We start from the raw sequence: 15,912 nt of genomic DNA on the forward strand, positions 1-15,912 counted from the left end.
GGACACCTGCAACTCTGACAAAGAAGCTTGAGCAACCTGTTTCAAAACATTTTAATTCTGTAACCACAGCCTCTCTGGCTCAGAGACATTCCCTCTGGAGCTGTTTTCAAATCTAGGTGAGGAAGGAAGGAAGGAAGGAAGGAAGGAAGGAAGGAAGGAAGGAAGGAAGGAAGGAAGGAAGGAAGGAAGGAAGGAAGGAAGGAAGGAAGGAAGGAAGGAAAGAAGGAAAGAAGGAGCTGATGCTGGAAGGAAGGAAGGAAGGAAGGAACGAAGGAAGGAAGGAAGGAAGGAAGGAAGGAAGGAAGGAAGGAAGGAAGGGAGGGAGGGAGGGAGGGAGGAAGGAAGGAAGGAAGGAAGGAAGGAAGGAAGGAAGGAAGGAAGGAAGGAAGGAAGGAAGGAAGGAAGGAAGGAAGGAAGGAAGGAAGGAAGGAAGGAAGGAAGGAAGGAAGGGTTTTCAAAACTGTCTCTTTGCTCTCAGTGTGAATCTGCAATTCCTAGTGTGTTACTGAAGGAGTCAGTTTGTGCCTGTGAGCGTGGTGGGAAGTGTTAAAAGTCAGTGTTGGGCAGTCTCATTCTTCAGATCCAGTCCGATATTTGCTCACTTGTGGGGCCGTTAAGTTCTCTGCTCTATATATGGATATGCAAAGGCAGAAGAAAAGCAGCCCACAAGCCTGGACTCTTGGAACCTGTTCATGCTGGCCCTGTGGTTTTTTCTTTTTTCTCATGGGGGGTGGCTGTTGCTACATGTCACGGATCAAGCTGGCCACTGAGAGAGCATCAGGGTGGCTCAAATGACCTCCCTTATCCTACGGATTAGTCAATTATGCCAAGTTAAGTACTCGGCTCAGCTTTCTCCCAAGGCAGAGGCAGCCTTCCCTCCTGCAGGCCTGTAAGGGACACAGATTCCCCTGAAACAGGGTGTGTGGTGATAGTGGCTGCAAGGAGAATTTTATGGGAAGGAAGGAAGGAAGGAAGGAAGGAAGGAAGGAAGGAAGGAAGGAAGGAAGGAAGGAAGGAAGGAAGGAAGGAAGGAGGGAGGGAGGGAGGGAGGGAGGGAGGGAGGGAGGGAGGGAGGAAGGAAGCCTTTAAATATTTTTTATAATGGATCTTTTGATTGAAATTTTACATCGTGATTTAAATCAACGTGATTTTGAAAAAAAAAATCCTCATTGGGAGTTCTCCCGGGCTCTTCTCACAACAACCTCGTGAGGTAGGTCTAGTCCAAAAGAACGCAGCTGGCTCTAGGTCAGCTGGTGAGTTTCACAGCTTAGCGGAGAACTGAATCTGGGTCTCCTCAGTTGTCAAATGGCAGTCTAATTGCTGGATAGCTCAGTGGCTTAGATCTCTGGCTGTGGAGCTAGAGGCTGGGAGTTCGATTCCCCACAGTGTCTTCTTGAGAGAGGCTGGCCTCGATGAGCCATGGTTTCCCTTTCAACTCTGCAGTTCAACCATTATTGTTGTTATTATTATTATATTAACCACTAGGCTGAGCTTGCTCTTCCCTCTGATAGGGTTCCTCTCCCAAACACGGACTTGTGGAGCCACGTCTTGAGAGAACTTTCCTTGCCCAATTGTGAACAGGGACCCAGCCCAATGGGGGGGGTCAATGCTCCTTCAGGTATCCGTTGGTGTTCAAGTTCATCTCTTTCCTCCACCAGCTCCTCCACGCGTGGTACTTCTTTATGCTTTTCCGGCGTGCAAACCGGCATATGCTGACCATGAAAACCCACGACACAGCGTACATGACGACTCCCCCCATCTTGATGAACCACTTCGGCTTGGGCGACCGCAACACGCAGTACATCAGCCAAGCCCCGACCCCGATCCTCACCCCTCCGAAGAGGACCACGAAGAAGAAATCCACCACGTCCCCCGCCAACGTGTGGTAGAGTCCCTTCTCCCGGAGAAACCAGCGGGCCTGCAGGAGCGGGTTGGTGATTTCGCTGCCAAAGATGACGCCGTTGACTTCGGCCGCCGACTCGCCCAAGGCGAGGGAGACGGTGATCCCCAGGATGCTGACGGTGTGGTGGGCCAACATCAGGGCACCTTCTGCCTTGAAATAGACACACCAGCCAAGGTCAAAGAGGAAGTAGCCCAGGCTCATACACAAGGCATGTACCTGGAGAGGGGTGTTTGGTGACCCTGAAAGGAAAGGCGCAGGTCATGTCAGCCAGTGCACTGCCCACAAGATCAGCTACAAAACTTTTCAGTGGAGGTCCAGTGTAGGAGACCAGGGTCACAGCCCGTCACCAAAGAGCCAGGCTACACAGTCTGTAGACTCTCCTAATACTGTATAGCTCATGTGAAGGAGCCCCATGGATTGATTAAGTCCTATTAGGGCAACACATGGATTATCTGACCCTTCAAAGACAGCCTAATTTCATCCAAAGCATGCACTGCCTCATCTGATTCCATTTGTGCCCTGAGTCCAGATCAATCTATACATCCCCACTGATACGCATTTTTTGGGATGGGGGGGCATGGTGATAATTTCTTTCTTTTTCTTTTTGCTATGGTGTACATGAAATATTGGGTGGGACGTGGTGGTGCTGCGGGTTAAACCAGAAGACCAGCAGTCGGAAGATCGAATCCACGCGACGGAGTGAGCTCCCGTCGTTTGTCCCAGCTCCTGGCAACCTAGCAGTTTGAAAGCATGTAAAAATGCGAGTAGATAAATAGGTGCCACCTATTAAAATAAGAACAGGGTGGGTATGGAGGTAGGGGAGGTGGCGTTCCATTTATTCTCAATCCGAACTCTTTAGAGTTTATACATCAAAACCAGCCCCTTGCTTGAAAACCAGTTCTGTCCATTCAAGACTGGCGTTGTACAATCTCTAAAGCAGTGGTCCTCAACCTTGGGCCTCCAGATCTTCTTGGACTGCAATTCCCAGAAGCCTTCACCACCACCTCTGCTGGCCAGGATTTCTGGGAGCTGATGTCTAAGAACACCTGGAGGCCCAAGGTTGGGGACCACTGCTCTAAAGGACATCTGAAAACAATCCAGCCCCTGCATTTTGCACTAGCTTGAGCTGGCTTCGGGGAGATAGACTGACCCCAGAACCCCCCTTGCCTTCCTCAGGGACTCCCCTCCACTTGAAATGCATACCATACCTGGGTAGGACATCGGCCACGGGCCATCAATGAAGCCGATGTAGCCAGAGAGGCAGGTGGCCAGGACTCCGTGAGTGAGCGTGACCAGCCGGCAGCTCCACTCGTACGTCCGGTTTTTGTACCAGTGTCGTGACCAGCTGTAGAGCGAGAGCCAGCCGAACAGACTGAGAGCGACGCGAAGGACCATACTGGCAGCCATCCTGCGATGGGACAAAAGAAGAGTTCAGACCCTCCTCAAATTTTTTTTTACAAGCAGCCCCACGACCCACATGGGGGAAGGACCCTCTTGCCCCACACATCATGTAGCAACAAAGCATCTTTTCTTCTTTTTTGATCGGTGGAGGATGGGGAGAGAGGCTGCCTCCTAGCCCCATCTAGAGGACCAGCCCATCTGGAGTGAAGCTAAACCCTTTCACCCTAGCGATGTGGCTGGAAAGAGGAAGGACAGGTAGGGGTGTGTGTGTGAGAGAGAAGACTCTAAAGAAAGTCTGGGAAATCTGATGGAACAAAGTCTAAAATCTACAGGTGGGGGACATCTTTATTAGGACTGACTTGACATGGATAATATACACCATTTCCCCCCTTCCCATTTTACCATCTACCCTGATGGAAAGCACCGGAGGGAAAACTTTGGAAGTCCAGGAGTAGAAATAGCTGTGTTTTTTTTTTAATTATGCTGAGGACCATGGAGGGGTTCTGGGGTAGCCCAGGAGATGAAAAAAAATCCTCCTCCCCCCCCCCGGCCTGCACATTATCCACCTCTCACCTAGCTTGAGGGTGATGACGGCGAAGAGTTCCGGCGAAGGAGAAAGCCTGCCTTATTTTCTGGTTTTGGAGCCCCTCTAAACCGGTGCTGTGCACGTGCGGACGCCGGCTCGCCTCCTCGGAGTGAGCGAGGCCTCCTCCTTGTCTTCGGAGGAGGAGGAGGGGAGGGGACGGGAAGGAAGAGTCTCCCGGGTAAACCACGGCTAAGACGCGGGAGGTGGGGGGACGACGAGAAGGCAGAGCTGGGAAGTCAGATCCCGGTGCGCTGGTGGGAGTCTTGTGGCTCCGCAGGGGGAGAAGAAGGGGGGGGGTTTACACTCCGCACGTGCTCAGAGACTCTTCTCTCTCCCAGGTGCCAAAAGCCGGGTGGCACCGGAGGCAAGAAGCGAGCGCGAGAGGAAACCCCGCCGGAGGGGCGCCCCATTCGCGCCGGGGATGCCGATGCCCCGCGCTGGGCGGCCCCCGTGCCCACCTGTTTCCCGACCCAGCGAAGTCCCACGGAGCCGGTCCCTCTCTCCTCCCGCTCCAGAAATCCACGGCCGGGGCCCCGCTCCATCCCACAGACCCCGCTTTCCTCCCGGGGCCCCCCGCGCGCCCAGCCGCCCCGTGCGCCCTGCGCGCCAAGGCGCACGGCTGATGGAGAGCCCCGCGGCGCTCCTTTTGGAGAGCTTACCTGGCCCGCAGCGCCAGGCCGCGGAGGCGCGCTCGTCCCCTCCTTGGCCTCGCCTCGCCTCGCCTCCCTCCCTCGCTCGCTCGCTCGCGGAGATCGCCGAGCTCCAAAGATGGTTGGCAGCCGAGCGGAGGAGACCCGATCGAGGGTCACCTGCTGGAGCGGAGGACGGATCGCAGCGCAGTGGCGCTCGCCTCGGGCCCCCGGGGATGGCGAGGGAGCCGGAGCCGTGGGGGAGAGCGGCCGGCCAGCTCAGCACCTCTGCCATATGGAGGGAGAGGAGAAGGAAGGAAAAGCGACACCACCGCCGCCGCCGCCACCCCCGACCGAAAAGAGAGAAAGGAAGGAAAGGGCACAAATATCAAGGGGAAACAAGAATACGCAGGAGCGCAAAACTCCGTGCCAAGGCCCCACTTGCTATGGCTAAATTCCCTCGTACCTTTTGAACGGGTCACTCAAAAAACTGCTTCCTTTCCCCAGGCAGGGCGCGACAGAAGGCAAGGAATGAAGAGGCAACAAGGAAAACCGATTAACCCATCCAGAGCAGATCTTAAAGTCTTTGGCTGACATTTTATTGCCTAGGAGGTCTCAAAGAGTCGGTGGGAATTGGGTGAGTCAACAGCTCCCTCCGCCCCCTAGATTCAAATGGGCCTACTCTGGTTACAGCTCACTACACTAAGAAACAGGCTTTCAGCCCAGGTATCTCCACCCTGTCTAGCCAGCATGGAAGAGGGCAGAGGCTCACATGTTGTTCTTTTGGCTGATTTAGGGCTGGTTTTGAATTGCTGTCGGAATCTGACACTCCCTTGGCTGGATGAAAACGGCGATGTCTGGCAAGCAAGCTCTGTGCGCTGGCCAGCATCGTAAATTATTGGACAGAAGCAGCGAGTGTGGAATGGAAGGTTTAAGGGGATTCCCTTCCTCGCTGTAGATTTCCCAGGAAGGAAACATTATTCTCTTAGGAGAGGAGCCGTTTGGGAAAGAAGTGAAATTCACGCTACTCTCTTAAAAAGTCGACAATTCTTTCGTTTGTTTGTTTGTTTCATTTACAGCTGGCCTTTCTCCCAGAGTTGGGACTGAAGGTGGCTTACCGAAGAATTTAAAACAACAGAAAGTTAAAACGCAGTAAAATCCCAAACCTTAAATCAGAATTAAATTCAAGTCCCTAAAGAAGATGCAATTAAAATTAAAATGCTTTAAAATCCATTCGCATCGTAATAATGCATTTATGTATAGAGACCACTACAAAATCATGAAATAAAGTGGTGATTCCCAGCCTTTGTTGAGTCATGACCCCCTTGTATAATAGCCAAGAAACCTGCAAGCCTGCCGACATTTTATTAGTTCTAACCTAACCTAAGGTGGCGCCTGTTTCTTTTCCACTCCAGTACTACCTATTGGTGGAGGCAGAAGACCCACATGTGTTGAAGGCCGTGGGCGAAATTCTGAGAGCTGTCATCTAAGAATGGAAGTTTTTCAAGCTGTGGAAGGGGTTGTAGAGGCCCGTCTGGATGGATCATCCCAGTGTTGCATCAATAGGATTTCTGTTGCTTTGGAATTACAGTATTCAAGGTCCTTGTTCATGATGCACTATATTAAAAGGCTGATTTCCATTTAATTGTTGTTGTTTAGAGATTAAGTCATGTCCAACTCTTCGTGACCCCATGGACCAGAGCACACCAGGCCCTCCTGTCTTCCACTGCCTCTCGGAGTTTAGCCATATTCATGTTGGTCGCTTCGGTGACCCTGTCCAGCCATCTCATCCTCTGTCGTCCCCTTCTCCTCTTGCCTTCACACTTTCCCAACATCAGGGTCTTTTCCAGGGAGTCTTCTCTTCTCGTGAGATGGCCAAAGTATTGGAGCCTCAACTTCAGGATCTGTCCTTCCGGTGAGCACTCAGGGTTGATTTCCTTCAAAACGGATAGGTTTCCATTTAATACTTGTGTATTATTAAACTGGAAAGCCGGCCTTGTCTAGAATAACTAGTCATTAGGACACCATGACTCATGTTCTGTGATTCAGTTCTCAGTCTGATCATTGGAAGTATGCCTTCACCAGTTGCCCGAGTAGATACAAACACATTATATAATTAGCATTTGCTTGTTCTGTTTATTGAGATACGTGAGCTCTGGATGAAGTGGAAATCGCGCCTGCCAGTTGTTAGGCAAAGTTCACCACTACATCCTGCACTTTTCGTTTCTCCGCTTTGAGAAAGATCTAGAGTGCCACGCAGCATATGGAAAAGAATGAAGGGACCCTAAGATGGTAAGATCCACGTGTTATATAAAAGACAGAGATGTAAACTGTAATGTGGTTTGTCTTAAATAACAGTGACAACAAAAACAATAGTGCTGTATAATTTGGTCAGTTGTGTAGAAATCTGTGCATTTCAGAGAATGTGTTTTTTGGGTGGGAGGGCTGCACAAAAACTTAAAGCAATGCTGCCTTGCTGTGGTTCATACTTCAAAAAAGCGGAAGCATGGAATGGGTTGTGTGCATCTTAGTGAGACATATTTTTAAAAAGTGTGCTGCTCCTATACTGCCGCATTGCAGTGATGGGGCCAACTTTGGGAAAGTAGCAACCTCTGCTCCCTCTCGGGGTGGCTGTCGATCCTGGCAAAGTTTATTTTCGAGGCTATGAAGCTTAAGACCCTTCAGCTGATGGCAATGCTGGCTCGGGGGATTTTTGCTTTAAAGGATAATTTCCAAAAGTTGAGGAAGAAAGTGGCTTTTGTGCATTTGTTTTTGTTGTTTAGTCATTAACTTGCATCTGACTCTTCGTGACCCCATGAACCAGAGCAGGCCAGGCCCTCCTGTCTTCCACTGCCTCCCCTGTGCATTACAGCTTCCTAAATACTCCAGCCAGCATAGTCCGTGGGTAATTTCTACATTTTGCCTATGCCGAAGCTGTGTTCTAGACCAGTTCGACTATTCCTGACTGCGCTTTATGCCAGTTAAAGTGGTGTTACTCCAGCTTAACTGTCTTGGGTTCCATTCTCCTCTGGAAGAAGGCAGGGCTTTATACTGATTTGAGGATGTGCTAGAAATCTTGTGCTAAAGACCACCAGGGACCCTCCCCTCTCCTTGTAGCCCTGGAATTTAGGGCCCAGTTATACATTCCAGATAGCATGTTAAAGCTGAAATCACACTAAGGTTCAAGAGCCAGGATTGAGGTGTTACAAGAACAAACCCCCACTACACCTCGGTGTAAAGAGAATCAGAGTTGTAAATCAGGTTGGACCACTGGGGTTTGGGTCAAAATCTGGAGGCTGCAAGCATGCAAACCCACCTGTCGGTGTTTGCTTTTGGAAGGATGCAGACTGTCCTGCCCTGAGGTCATGTTCGGCCTCCAGGCACTTCTTTACAGCAGAAGGAGAAACACAACCATCACATCTGTTGCACAACCCACACGGTTGACGTGCTTTCCTCCCCAGGCATGTAACCCCGTTCCTCCCTCCTGTTCCCCCCATAGGCCATTCTCATGGGACTCAAGCTTAACCAACAAAGCTGGGAAGCCCCTGGTGTCAACATTACTTGTAGCTCAGTTAGCAAAGGAGGAACGGCCCGACGGCCTGAAGACCAATCACAAAATAAGGCCAGCGGATCTGAAAACTCCAGGAGGTGAGGAACGCTCCTGCTGTGATCATCAGACACAACCCCGGCATTTAAAGAATTGATCGCTGCTGCTAGAGACATTGATGATGGCCCCCAACTTCCCGTGGAGAAGCAGTGATTCAGTTTTCCCTTGGCTTCCCCCCTGCGGTTGCGCCAGTCCTTCCCTTCCATCGCCCTGCAGAGAGGAGGAGAGTGGCTGTCAAGCACATTTGTAAAGACACCAGCTTGGGGGAAGGTGGCGAGATTGTGTGACTCTTCTGAAGATGTATTTCCTAAAATGGAATTTTGGCTGCTGGTGGTTGGAAACAGGGCCAACAGACATAACAGGTGTTTTCAGGAGTAAAGTTAAGACCTGGCTATTTAGGCAGGCTTTCCCTCCTACTGTCATCTTAAATTTTGTCATTTTTTCCCATCTTGGATTTATGCTGCCCAGAGTAGACCTTTGGTCTAGATGGGCAGGGTAGAAGTCTAATAAAATAAAATAAAATAATTAAATTCTCTACAGTGGCACCCTGTCTTTCTCAGAGGTGGGAAACTTTGCTCTCTCAGAATACAGCTCGCAGAATGCTCCAGACAGTGTGGTCTAGAACTGTGTATAATGGTAGTTGTAGCTAAAAGGGGGGGGGGGAATAGCAGCATTTTGCACCTCCAGTCTTTCTGGTGGAAATTATTTTCTCAGACCATTAAAAAAAATTGCATAGAATCTAATCAGTTTCAGGGCTATCCTTTCTGTTGTATTGTTGCTGCTTGTATTTCAGATAATCACCCTGCACCGTTTGTTATGGAAAGGCAAGACATACAGTACCTTTATTAATAAACGTACAAATAAATAAATAAATAAATAGAAATGATGAAGGCACACTTCCTTAAGAGTAAGCCCCATGAAGCTCCTGGGAATGGACAGACAAAGATAGTTTTGAACTGGAAGTCAGCGTGGCAGAGAGCACAGAGTCCAATATCCTTCAGTCTTCTCTGTCTGTACGCCTGGCGATGGCTCTAACCATTAGGCGGAGTAAAGAACACGAACCCAGGCCGTGGTTCTGGGGAGGAAAAAGACGGGAAGCACTGTTCCTTCTGAGCTGACTAGCTGTTCCCCTCTCTTGGAGTAAAGCCTCTTTGGTCATCTAAAACCTGAAACAATCAGCTAGTATCAAAAATGCCACCTTACGGCCAGAAGAAGGAATCAACAGCTTGGAATCCAGTGGCGTTTCTCTGTTTTGCCATAGGATGAACCCAACATCATTCTTAGGAGCCCTTTTTCTTCAGGCAGCAAATTTTCCGAGGTGGCAGCCAGCGGTCCCCCATTGGAGGGTTCCTGGGCGGATGTACAGAGGTAGATGCGCACCTTCTTTGGCAGACTCAAAAGTGAAAAACACAGTGGCGTGGAGGGGTCTGATCACCCAGCTGTCTTAAGGTAAAGAACGGGGTGACTTCTGGCAGAGACAGCTGGCTTTGCAGCCACGTTAAAATCCCCTGGCAGTTCCCAGCATCATCCGCGAGATCCCATTCCTAGGAGATCAAGGGCAGCTTTCTGGAGCATGGCATGATTAGCACAGATTTAACCGCCCCCCCCCCCCCCCCTGAGCACAAAGGAGAGTGTTCTGGATGACAGATCCAGATCAGCCCATGATGTGATGCCAAACAAAACAAAAACAACACGAAACAAAAATAACACACAACCTCCTGTAAAAGATAGTGTGCTGAGATCAACTGAGTAGCCTGCAACTTTTTTTTTATAATGGCTTAAGAGATGGGACCCATTTTCTGCTCTGCTAGGATAGAGAAAGGATGTGTCGCTTTCGGCCACAATGCCAAGCTGACCCTTGTGGCAATCTGGCCCATTTGAAATGCCTGGACCAGACCAGCGCCGGACACAGCTGGCTCTAATATTAGCCTTGTGCAATGCAGGGAAAGTTGCTTTTGCTGACCTCTGCTCCCAACCAACATGGCCAGCAGCAGCTGCAACCCAGAAAAGTCATTCCCCCCCCCCAAAGAACTGGATGAGGCTATAAGGTCAAGATCCAAATCCTGCATGATGGGATTTCCAGTGCAGCTTTTCGGGAAGTGTTCAGCACCAAGGCTGGGGAGACTGCAGTGGCTCATCAAGGCTGACAATCCGGGAGAAAGCAAATGAGGCTGGAAAGTGGCCCGAGGCAAAAAGAACCCGTCATTACCTTTCGGCTTCTTTCAAGCGGGAAATGTGGACCGTCCAGCTAGGCAGGTCCTGCCCATGGTGGAATCAGAAGACGCCTGCCCTTCCTTGCCGAAGGTTACTGGGCCAACTCCCTGCCTTTCTAAAGGCCAAAAGTGGCTGACCAAACTTCCTTAGTTTTTGAGTGTCCATTTGCTTCAGTCTTTTTTAGCTGGCTATGAGATCAGTCTCAGTTTCCTACCTTGGGAGAGCCCTCAGCCCGAGACGTTTCCTCGGGCTCCTCTTGCTATGCCGACACCTATTTTGCTTGCCTCCACGTGTGCTTCATTGCTCCTGTAAAGTGATGAGTGCTGAAACCACCAATTTTGGGATAGAAAGCATGGAGCTGCCCTCGAGAGCATCAGGGCATTGCACCCTCTTCAGGCGTGATGTGGAATACAGCCATCCAAGATGACCTCCCGTGATTGGCATGAGGAGCCTGTGACGTTGGCTTGATCAGAAAGAAGGGTCAGGGGGTCTGGCTTCACAGATATGCCAAGCAAAGAGAGCGGAAACCCTTCCTAGCAGTGGGAATGGCTTTCTGGGCCAGCCATCCTGCATCCTATTCTGCCCCCAGCAAGACCACCAGAACTGGCTGCCCCAAGCCAGTCCTCAAGTCCAGTCCATCTGTCCTTGGTAATCATTCTTAGTGGACCCTGTCTGCCCCCAAATGTTGTCCAGTCTACCTGCTCCTCTGCTGGTTTTCTGGGCTGCTTGACCTCCCAGCTCAAGTGTTCCTCCTGTGTTGACACTTTTCTACAGCCCCCTTCCATCTTCTTGGCCAAGCTCCCTTTCAGAAGAACACCCACCCATCGTTCAAGCCACGACTCAAAGTAGCTTGGTTTTGGAAGATGCCTCATCTTTTGGAATGAGCTGGGAAGGCCAAGGATTCCATTTGGGTGCCACTAGCTTGGGCACCATGGTCTCCTTCATGTCCACATTGACGAGCAGGGATGTGTCCATTGCTCTTGAGATCCTCTCCCCCAGTTCTTCTATTTCTCCAAGCATAATATTTCTTGATTAGCTTCCTCTTGACGAAATTGAAGATGTCCACCAAAAACAGGAAGGACACAAGGTACATCGCCATCACTCCAGCCTTGAGGATCAAAATGGTCTTGGGTGATGTCAAGACCGCACGCACGATCCAAGCTCCTCCAATGATCCGGAAGCCCAGGAAGAGAGTCACAAAGAGGCCGTCCACCACTTCTCCGATGACGTTGTAGTAATGCCCCATACTCCGCAGAAACCAGCGCACCTGCAGCAAAGGGTTGGTGATCTCGCTCACGAAAAGGACGGCATTGATCTCGGTAGCGGACTCGCCGTGCGCCAGCACGATCACCATGCCCCAGATGCTCAGCATATGGTGAGAAAGCATTAGCTCATCCTCACTGCTGAAATAGATGCACCAGCCAAGGTCAAAGATGAAGTATCCCAGCGTCAAGCACATGAGGAAGACTTGGAGAGCTGTGTTCGGGGATCCTAGAAGGAAGAGCAAAGAGAAACCCAGGTTGTGTTTGTTGTTGCTTTGTTTTTGTCACTTTTCTCCAAACACCACCATCATCATACTATTTTACACTATGTTAACAACCCTTAATTTATATGATATTATATCATTAAATGTCCACTTTGTGCTTTTTCCCTGGGAAAATTTATCTATAAAATCCAAACAAAGTGACTTCTGGAAGTCAGGGAAACAACTGGCAGTCCTGTGGTGTCCGTGGCTTCCGTGGCACTTGGCCAATCAGCTTACAGCCAGATCCCGCTCCCAAGAATTTTTAGACACACCCACACTGGGTGACAGGTGCCTTGACAAATAATTAAAGGCCTAATCCTGCTGAACTAAATGCCAGAGAGGGCTTGCAAGGACACGGCAAAGGAATCCGTGGTGGTGCTGATCATCTTTCTGGTCTGTTTCAAGCAAAGAATCAAAATGAGATGCAGTGGCAAAGAAAGGAGAGTGGTAAAAATTAGGATTGGAGAGATTGATGTTCATGTTCAGAAAGGTGCTCCAATAACAATCGGCTGGATAGCTCAGCGGTTTAGGTCTCTAGCTTCAGAGTCAGAAGTTGGGAGTTTGATTCTCCACGTTGCCTCTTGGAAGAAGAGCCAACCTGTGTAGCCTTAGGTAAAAGCGGCACAGTCCCAGGACGCCCCCTAGAGGAAGGGAATGGCAAGCCACTTCTGAGTATTCTTTACCTCAGTGGTCCCCAACGTTGGGCCTCCAGATGTTCTTGGAATTCAACTCCCAGAAGTCCTGGCCAGCAGAGGTGGTGGTGAAGGCTTCTGGGAGTTGTAGCCCAAGAACATCTGGAGGCCCAACTTTGGGGACCACTGCTTTACCTGGAAAACCTTGAGTAGGGTTGCCACAATTCAGAACAGAATTGACAGTGCAAGATCGTTATTAGTCCTACAATGCTACCCTTATGGGTCCTGTGCATAGCCCATAAGCCTTTGGATTGTGGGGGAAAGTTCTGAAGCCGCGTTACTGGGGTGTGCTAATAAGAACCCGATAAAGATGTTCTATCACTTCCTTCTTTTGGAGCATCATTCTCTCTCTCTCTCTCTCTCTCTCTCTCTCTCTCTCTCTCTTTTCTTTTGGCCACCAAACCTGAAGCAGGAGACCTCAAATAACAGCTGGTCTTCTTTGAAACCTTTAAGGAACTGCTGTTGGAAACCAGGCTGCCAAAAATGGCAGAGATATCATTACTGGTCCAGTCCAGCTTGTGTCCTGTTGCACCTCCCTTGTACGGAGATATTTAGGGAACTGTTCTTAAATTGTATCACCGTTGCCTCTGGGGTGCAGCCAAGTTGTGGGAGGGGAATGATGTATCTCCCAAAATTAGATGCAGAAAGGATGCTTATCTGAATAAAAGTTGGAAATGCTAATGAATAGGTACAGCTGCAGATTGAGCAAGAGCTATGACTTAAATAGAAAAATTGTTTCATCCCAGTGATGGGGTGGGCCTGCTAAGTCTGCAGTTCTTGGGTTAATACCTATCCATGGTCCATTTCAAGGTCCCCTTTGCTCCTTTCTTGAGATTTTTAATTTTTGAATCATTAAATGCTGGAAGGAAAGGAAATACACGAAATCTTTGCTGGACACATTTTGCACTGATTATGCAATCTGCAGTCGGTGAAAAGAAAAAAAAATAAACCTGGATTCTGTGACCCTATAAACGATGCAATTGCATAATCTCTTGCATAATTCTGCAATAAAAATAACCCTTGTGCATTAAAACAAAAAACGATTGAGCGCTATTTTTGTGGCTTCTGGTAGCAATAGAGAGAGACAGAGAGACAAAGAGCTAAGCTAAGGCTTTGATTAAAACCCCAGTCAATCCCCTTTTTCTGAATCTTCTTGTCCAGTTAGGATTTTGACATTTCAGGCATAGGTCATAAGGACTAGAATCTTTGTTCGAAAAAGGCCGTCTATGGTATAACACATTCCTACTTTCTTTCGTATGGTTTGATTTTGCTTTCAGAGCTGCTAATCCTGAGGGAAGGCAAAAGTGGAAAGTTCGTGAGTACCAGAGCAAATGTTTATGGCTGGCTCGAGGAAAGCAGGAGCGCTCAAGTGAGCTGCGTGGAAACTGCCAGGTTGGTGAAGAAGCCGGAAGCAGCGGATAAAGTGCAGGAGTAAGACATCAGGTGGAGGTCAGAATGGCGAGCACCTGGGTGGAAGGGCAAGCAGGTGGCAAATGAGTATCAGGGCTAGTGCCAGGGCTAAGAGATGGAGCAACCCATCAGAAAGCCCATAATTTGAACTTCACCTCTGTCTTAAGCATGCCAAAGCTCCTCAGCCTCAACTTCTCCCATCTGTGAAATGGGTATAATCGTACTGACCTACGTTCCAGGCTCATGGCAAGGTAATACGGAGGCCCAATGGGCATGCTAGCTTGCGCCAGCCTTAGAGATCTTCAAGGGAGGTCCTTCTCTCTGTTCTCCCAACTGCTGAGGTGCCCTGGGTGAGGACCCAAGAGAAGACTTCTTCCCCCTAGGCTGTGCGATTCCCATTCCAGAAAGACTAGCTGGGCCTCCCACCCAGTTGCTCTGCTGCTGACGGGTTAAATATCTTTTTATTCAGGCAGGCTTTTGGGAAACTGACCGGTTCCTGAGGAGGGCCATTGCTGTACTTAATTCAGCCATGCTTGTTTTTAATTCATCTGTATTCTATTGCTACGGTTTTAAAATTGCCTTCTAATGTTGTAAATCTTTATTGTTTTACTTCCTCTTGTTGCGAGCTACCTGGAATCCCCGTGTTCAGGGGAAACAAAAGCAAAAATAAAGGACATAAATCAAATAAATAAAGAACTAGGTGTATTGAGTTAGCAATCAGGGCTCTGAGTCTGATTTAGCCAAAGCTGTGTAAGCCAAGAGTCAAGCTAGGGGTTAAGTAAGAAAAATTCTTCTACCCTGCAGTTTGCCCATTTCCCTGTCTACAGCATACTTTCTCCAGAGGTAGGAGCCTCTGTAAACAGACTTGCGTTTACTTGCCAATGTCTGGTCACAAAACAAAGCATCTTGGAATGCAAGCGCCAGAGGAGAGGAGATAAGCACATGCCATGGCCCATGATCAATATATGCCTTTCACACCCAAGGGAGGGCTCTTTTAAACACAAGCTGAGTGTGTCATCTCGTTCAACCTCAAGTCTTAGCTGCGGTCCCTGCATGGACCGTGTGTGTGTGTGTGTGTGTGTGTGTGTGTGTGTGTGTGTGTGTGTGTGTGTGTGTGTGTGTGTGTGTGTTTTGAAAATCCTGTTGGGTCTGAACCATCTCTACATACCTGCATGGGTCAAGGGCCAAGGTCCGTCAATAAGGGCGATGTAGCCAGAGAGGAAGGTGACGATCAACCCGTGCACCAAAGTGACCAGCCGGCAGCTCCATTCTGGGGTGCGGTGTTTGTTCCGACACCAGAAGCCAGTATAGAGGGAGACCCAAACCAGAAGGCTCAAGAATGCTTGAAGTGCGATAGAGACCATCCTGCCTGGAAAAGAGAGTAAGAAAGAAGGAAGAATGGATGTGCGAACAGATCAGGTCCAGTGAGCCAAGCTGCGCATTCCAAAGGCTCACATGGTATGATACGGACATGCCAGGTTTGGTCTACTACAGGATGTGGGGGTGCTCAATTTGATGCTCCTTAGTTAAAATAATGACCCTCCAAGCAACAGTCACAATCACCTTGCTAGTAGACAGAGAAAGTACGATGACGGTGGTGAAAGATCAAGGAGTTCTCGAGGGTGTAGCTACGTTGTTCCCTGGGCTATAAGATATTTCAACCCAACGAGCTCAGATAATTTTCAGCAGGCATTGTTCATACAATTTCTAGGTCAGTGGTTCCCAACTTTTTTTCAAGTTGTGACCCCCTTTTAGGAAACTTTGATCTCCCACTGCCATATTTGCATAAAAAGGCATTTTTAATGTGGTAAAGCCATCCCTTCTCAGAAAGCAGAGGCTACTTTCTCCCCCAAAGGGCCTGTTTCTCATACATACACATACATGCTAACTTTTGTATCCTGCTTTGAAAGGTCAAGGAAGAAATTATCCCACAAGGGCTGCAACG

General features: G+C 49.2%; 2 protein-coding genes and 1 long non-coding RNA gene across 5 annotated transcripts; 1 reads left to right on the top strand and 2 right to left on the bottom strand.

Moving 5' to 3' along the window:
- Positions 1-1,012: 1,012 nt before the first annotated feature.
- TLCD5 (TLC domain containing 5) lies at positions 1,013-4,651 on the bottom strand. Of its 3 annotated transcripts, none has more exons than XM_020792724.3 (3): positions 4,550-4,651; positions 3,112-3,311; positions 1,013-2,142 (listed from the first exon to the last, which is right to left on the bottom strand). In XM_020792724.3, exons 2-3 carry the CDS (start codon positions 3,308-3,310, stop codon positions 1,604-1,606), a joined length of 738 nt encoding a protein of 245 aa, XP_020648383.3. In that variant the 5' UTR covers position 3,311; positions 4,550-4,651; the 3' UTR covers positions 1,013-1,603. The 3 variants fall into 3 exon arrangements, with proteins under 3 accessions (XP_020648383.3, XP_072835331.2, XP_072835330.2); XM_072979230.2 differs by lacking the exon at positions 4,550-4,651 and adding an exon at positions 4,349-4,466; XM_072979229.2 differs by lacking the exon at positions 4,550-4,651 and adding an exon at positions 3,878-4,002.
- A 129-nt stretch (positions 4,652-4,780) lies between these two features.
- On the top strand, positions 4,781-6,164 carry LOC140701909 (uncharacterized). Its single transcript, XR_013538239.1, has 2 exons — positions 4,781-5,156; positions 5,935-6,164. It is a non-coding gene; the product is annotated as an uncharacterized LOC140701909 (long non-coding RNA).
- Positions 6,165-9,466: 3,302 nt separating this feature from the next.
- On the bottom strand, positions 9,467-15,602 carry LOC110079331 (TLC domain-containing protein 5-like). Its single transcript, XM_020794294.3, has 2 exons — positions 15,136-15,602; positions 9,467-11,831 (listed from the first exon to the last, which is right to left on the bottom strand). Exons 1-2 carry the CDS (start codon positions 15,329-15,331, stop codon positions 11,209-11,211), a joined length of 819 nt encoding a protein of 272 aa, XP_020649953.3. The 5' UTR covers positions 15,332-15,602; the 3' UTR covers positions 9,467-11,208.
- Between the last annotated feature and the right edge of the window lie 310 nt (positions 15,603-15,912).

Source organism: Pogona vitticeps, chromosome 8, assembly GCF_051106095.1.
Source record: "Pogona vitticeps strain Pit_001003342236 chromosome 8, PviZW2.1, whole genome shotgun sequence".
Lineage (NCBI taxonomy): Eukaryota > Metazoa > Chordata > Lepidosauria > Squamata > Agamidae > Pogona > Pogona vitticeps.

What these genes read in the sequence shown, in the direction of transcription:
- TLCD5 (XM_020792724.3), bottom strand. Translation starts at nt 3,310, where the DNA reads ATGGCTGCCAGTATGGTCCTTCGCGTCGCTCTCAGTCTGTTCGGCTGG. An exon ending in GTGGCCGATGTCCTACCCAG is followed by an intron (nt 2,143 to 3,111) that starts GTATGGTATGCA and finishes CTTTCCTTTCAG; the next exon opens with GGTCACCAAACACCCCTCTC.
- LOC110079331 (XM_020794294.3), bottom strand. Translation starts at nt 15,331, where the DNA reads ATGGTCTCTATCGCACTTCAAGCATTCTTGAGCCTTCTGGTTTGGGTC. An exon ending in TTGGCCCTTGACCCATGCAG is followed by an intron (nt 11,832 to 15,135) that starts GTATGTAGAGAT and finishes TCTTCCTTCTAG; the next exon opens with GATCCCCGAACACAGCTCTC.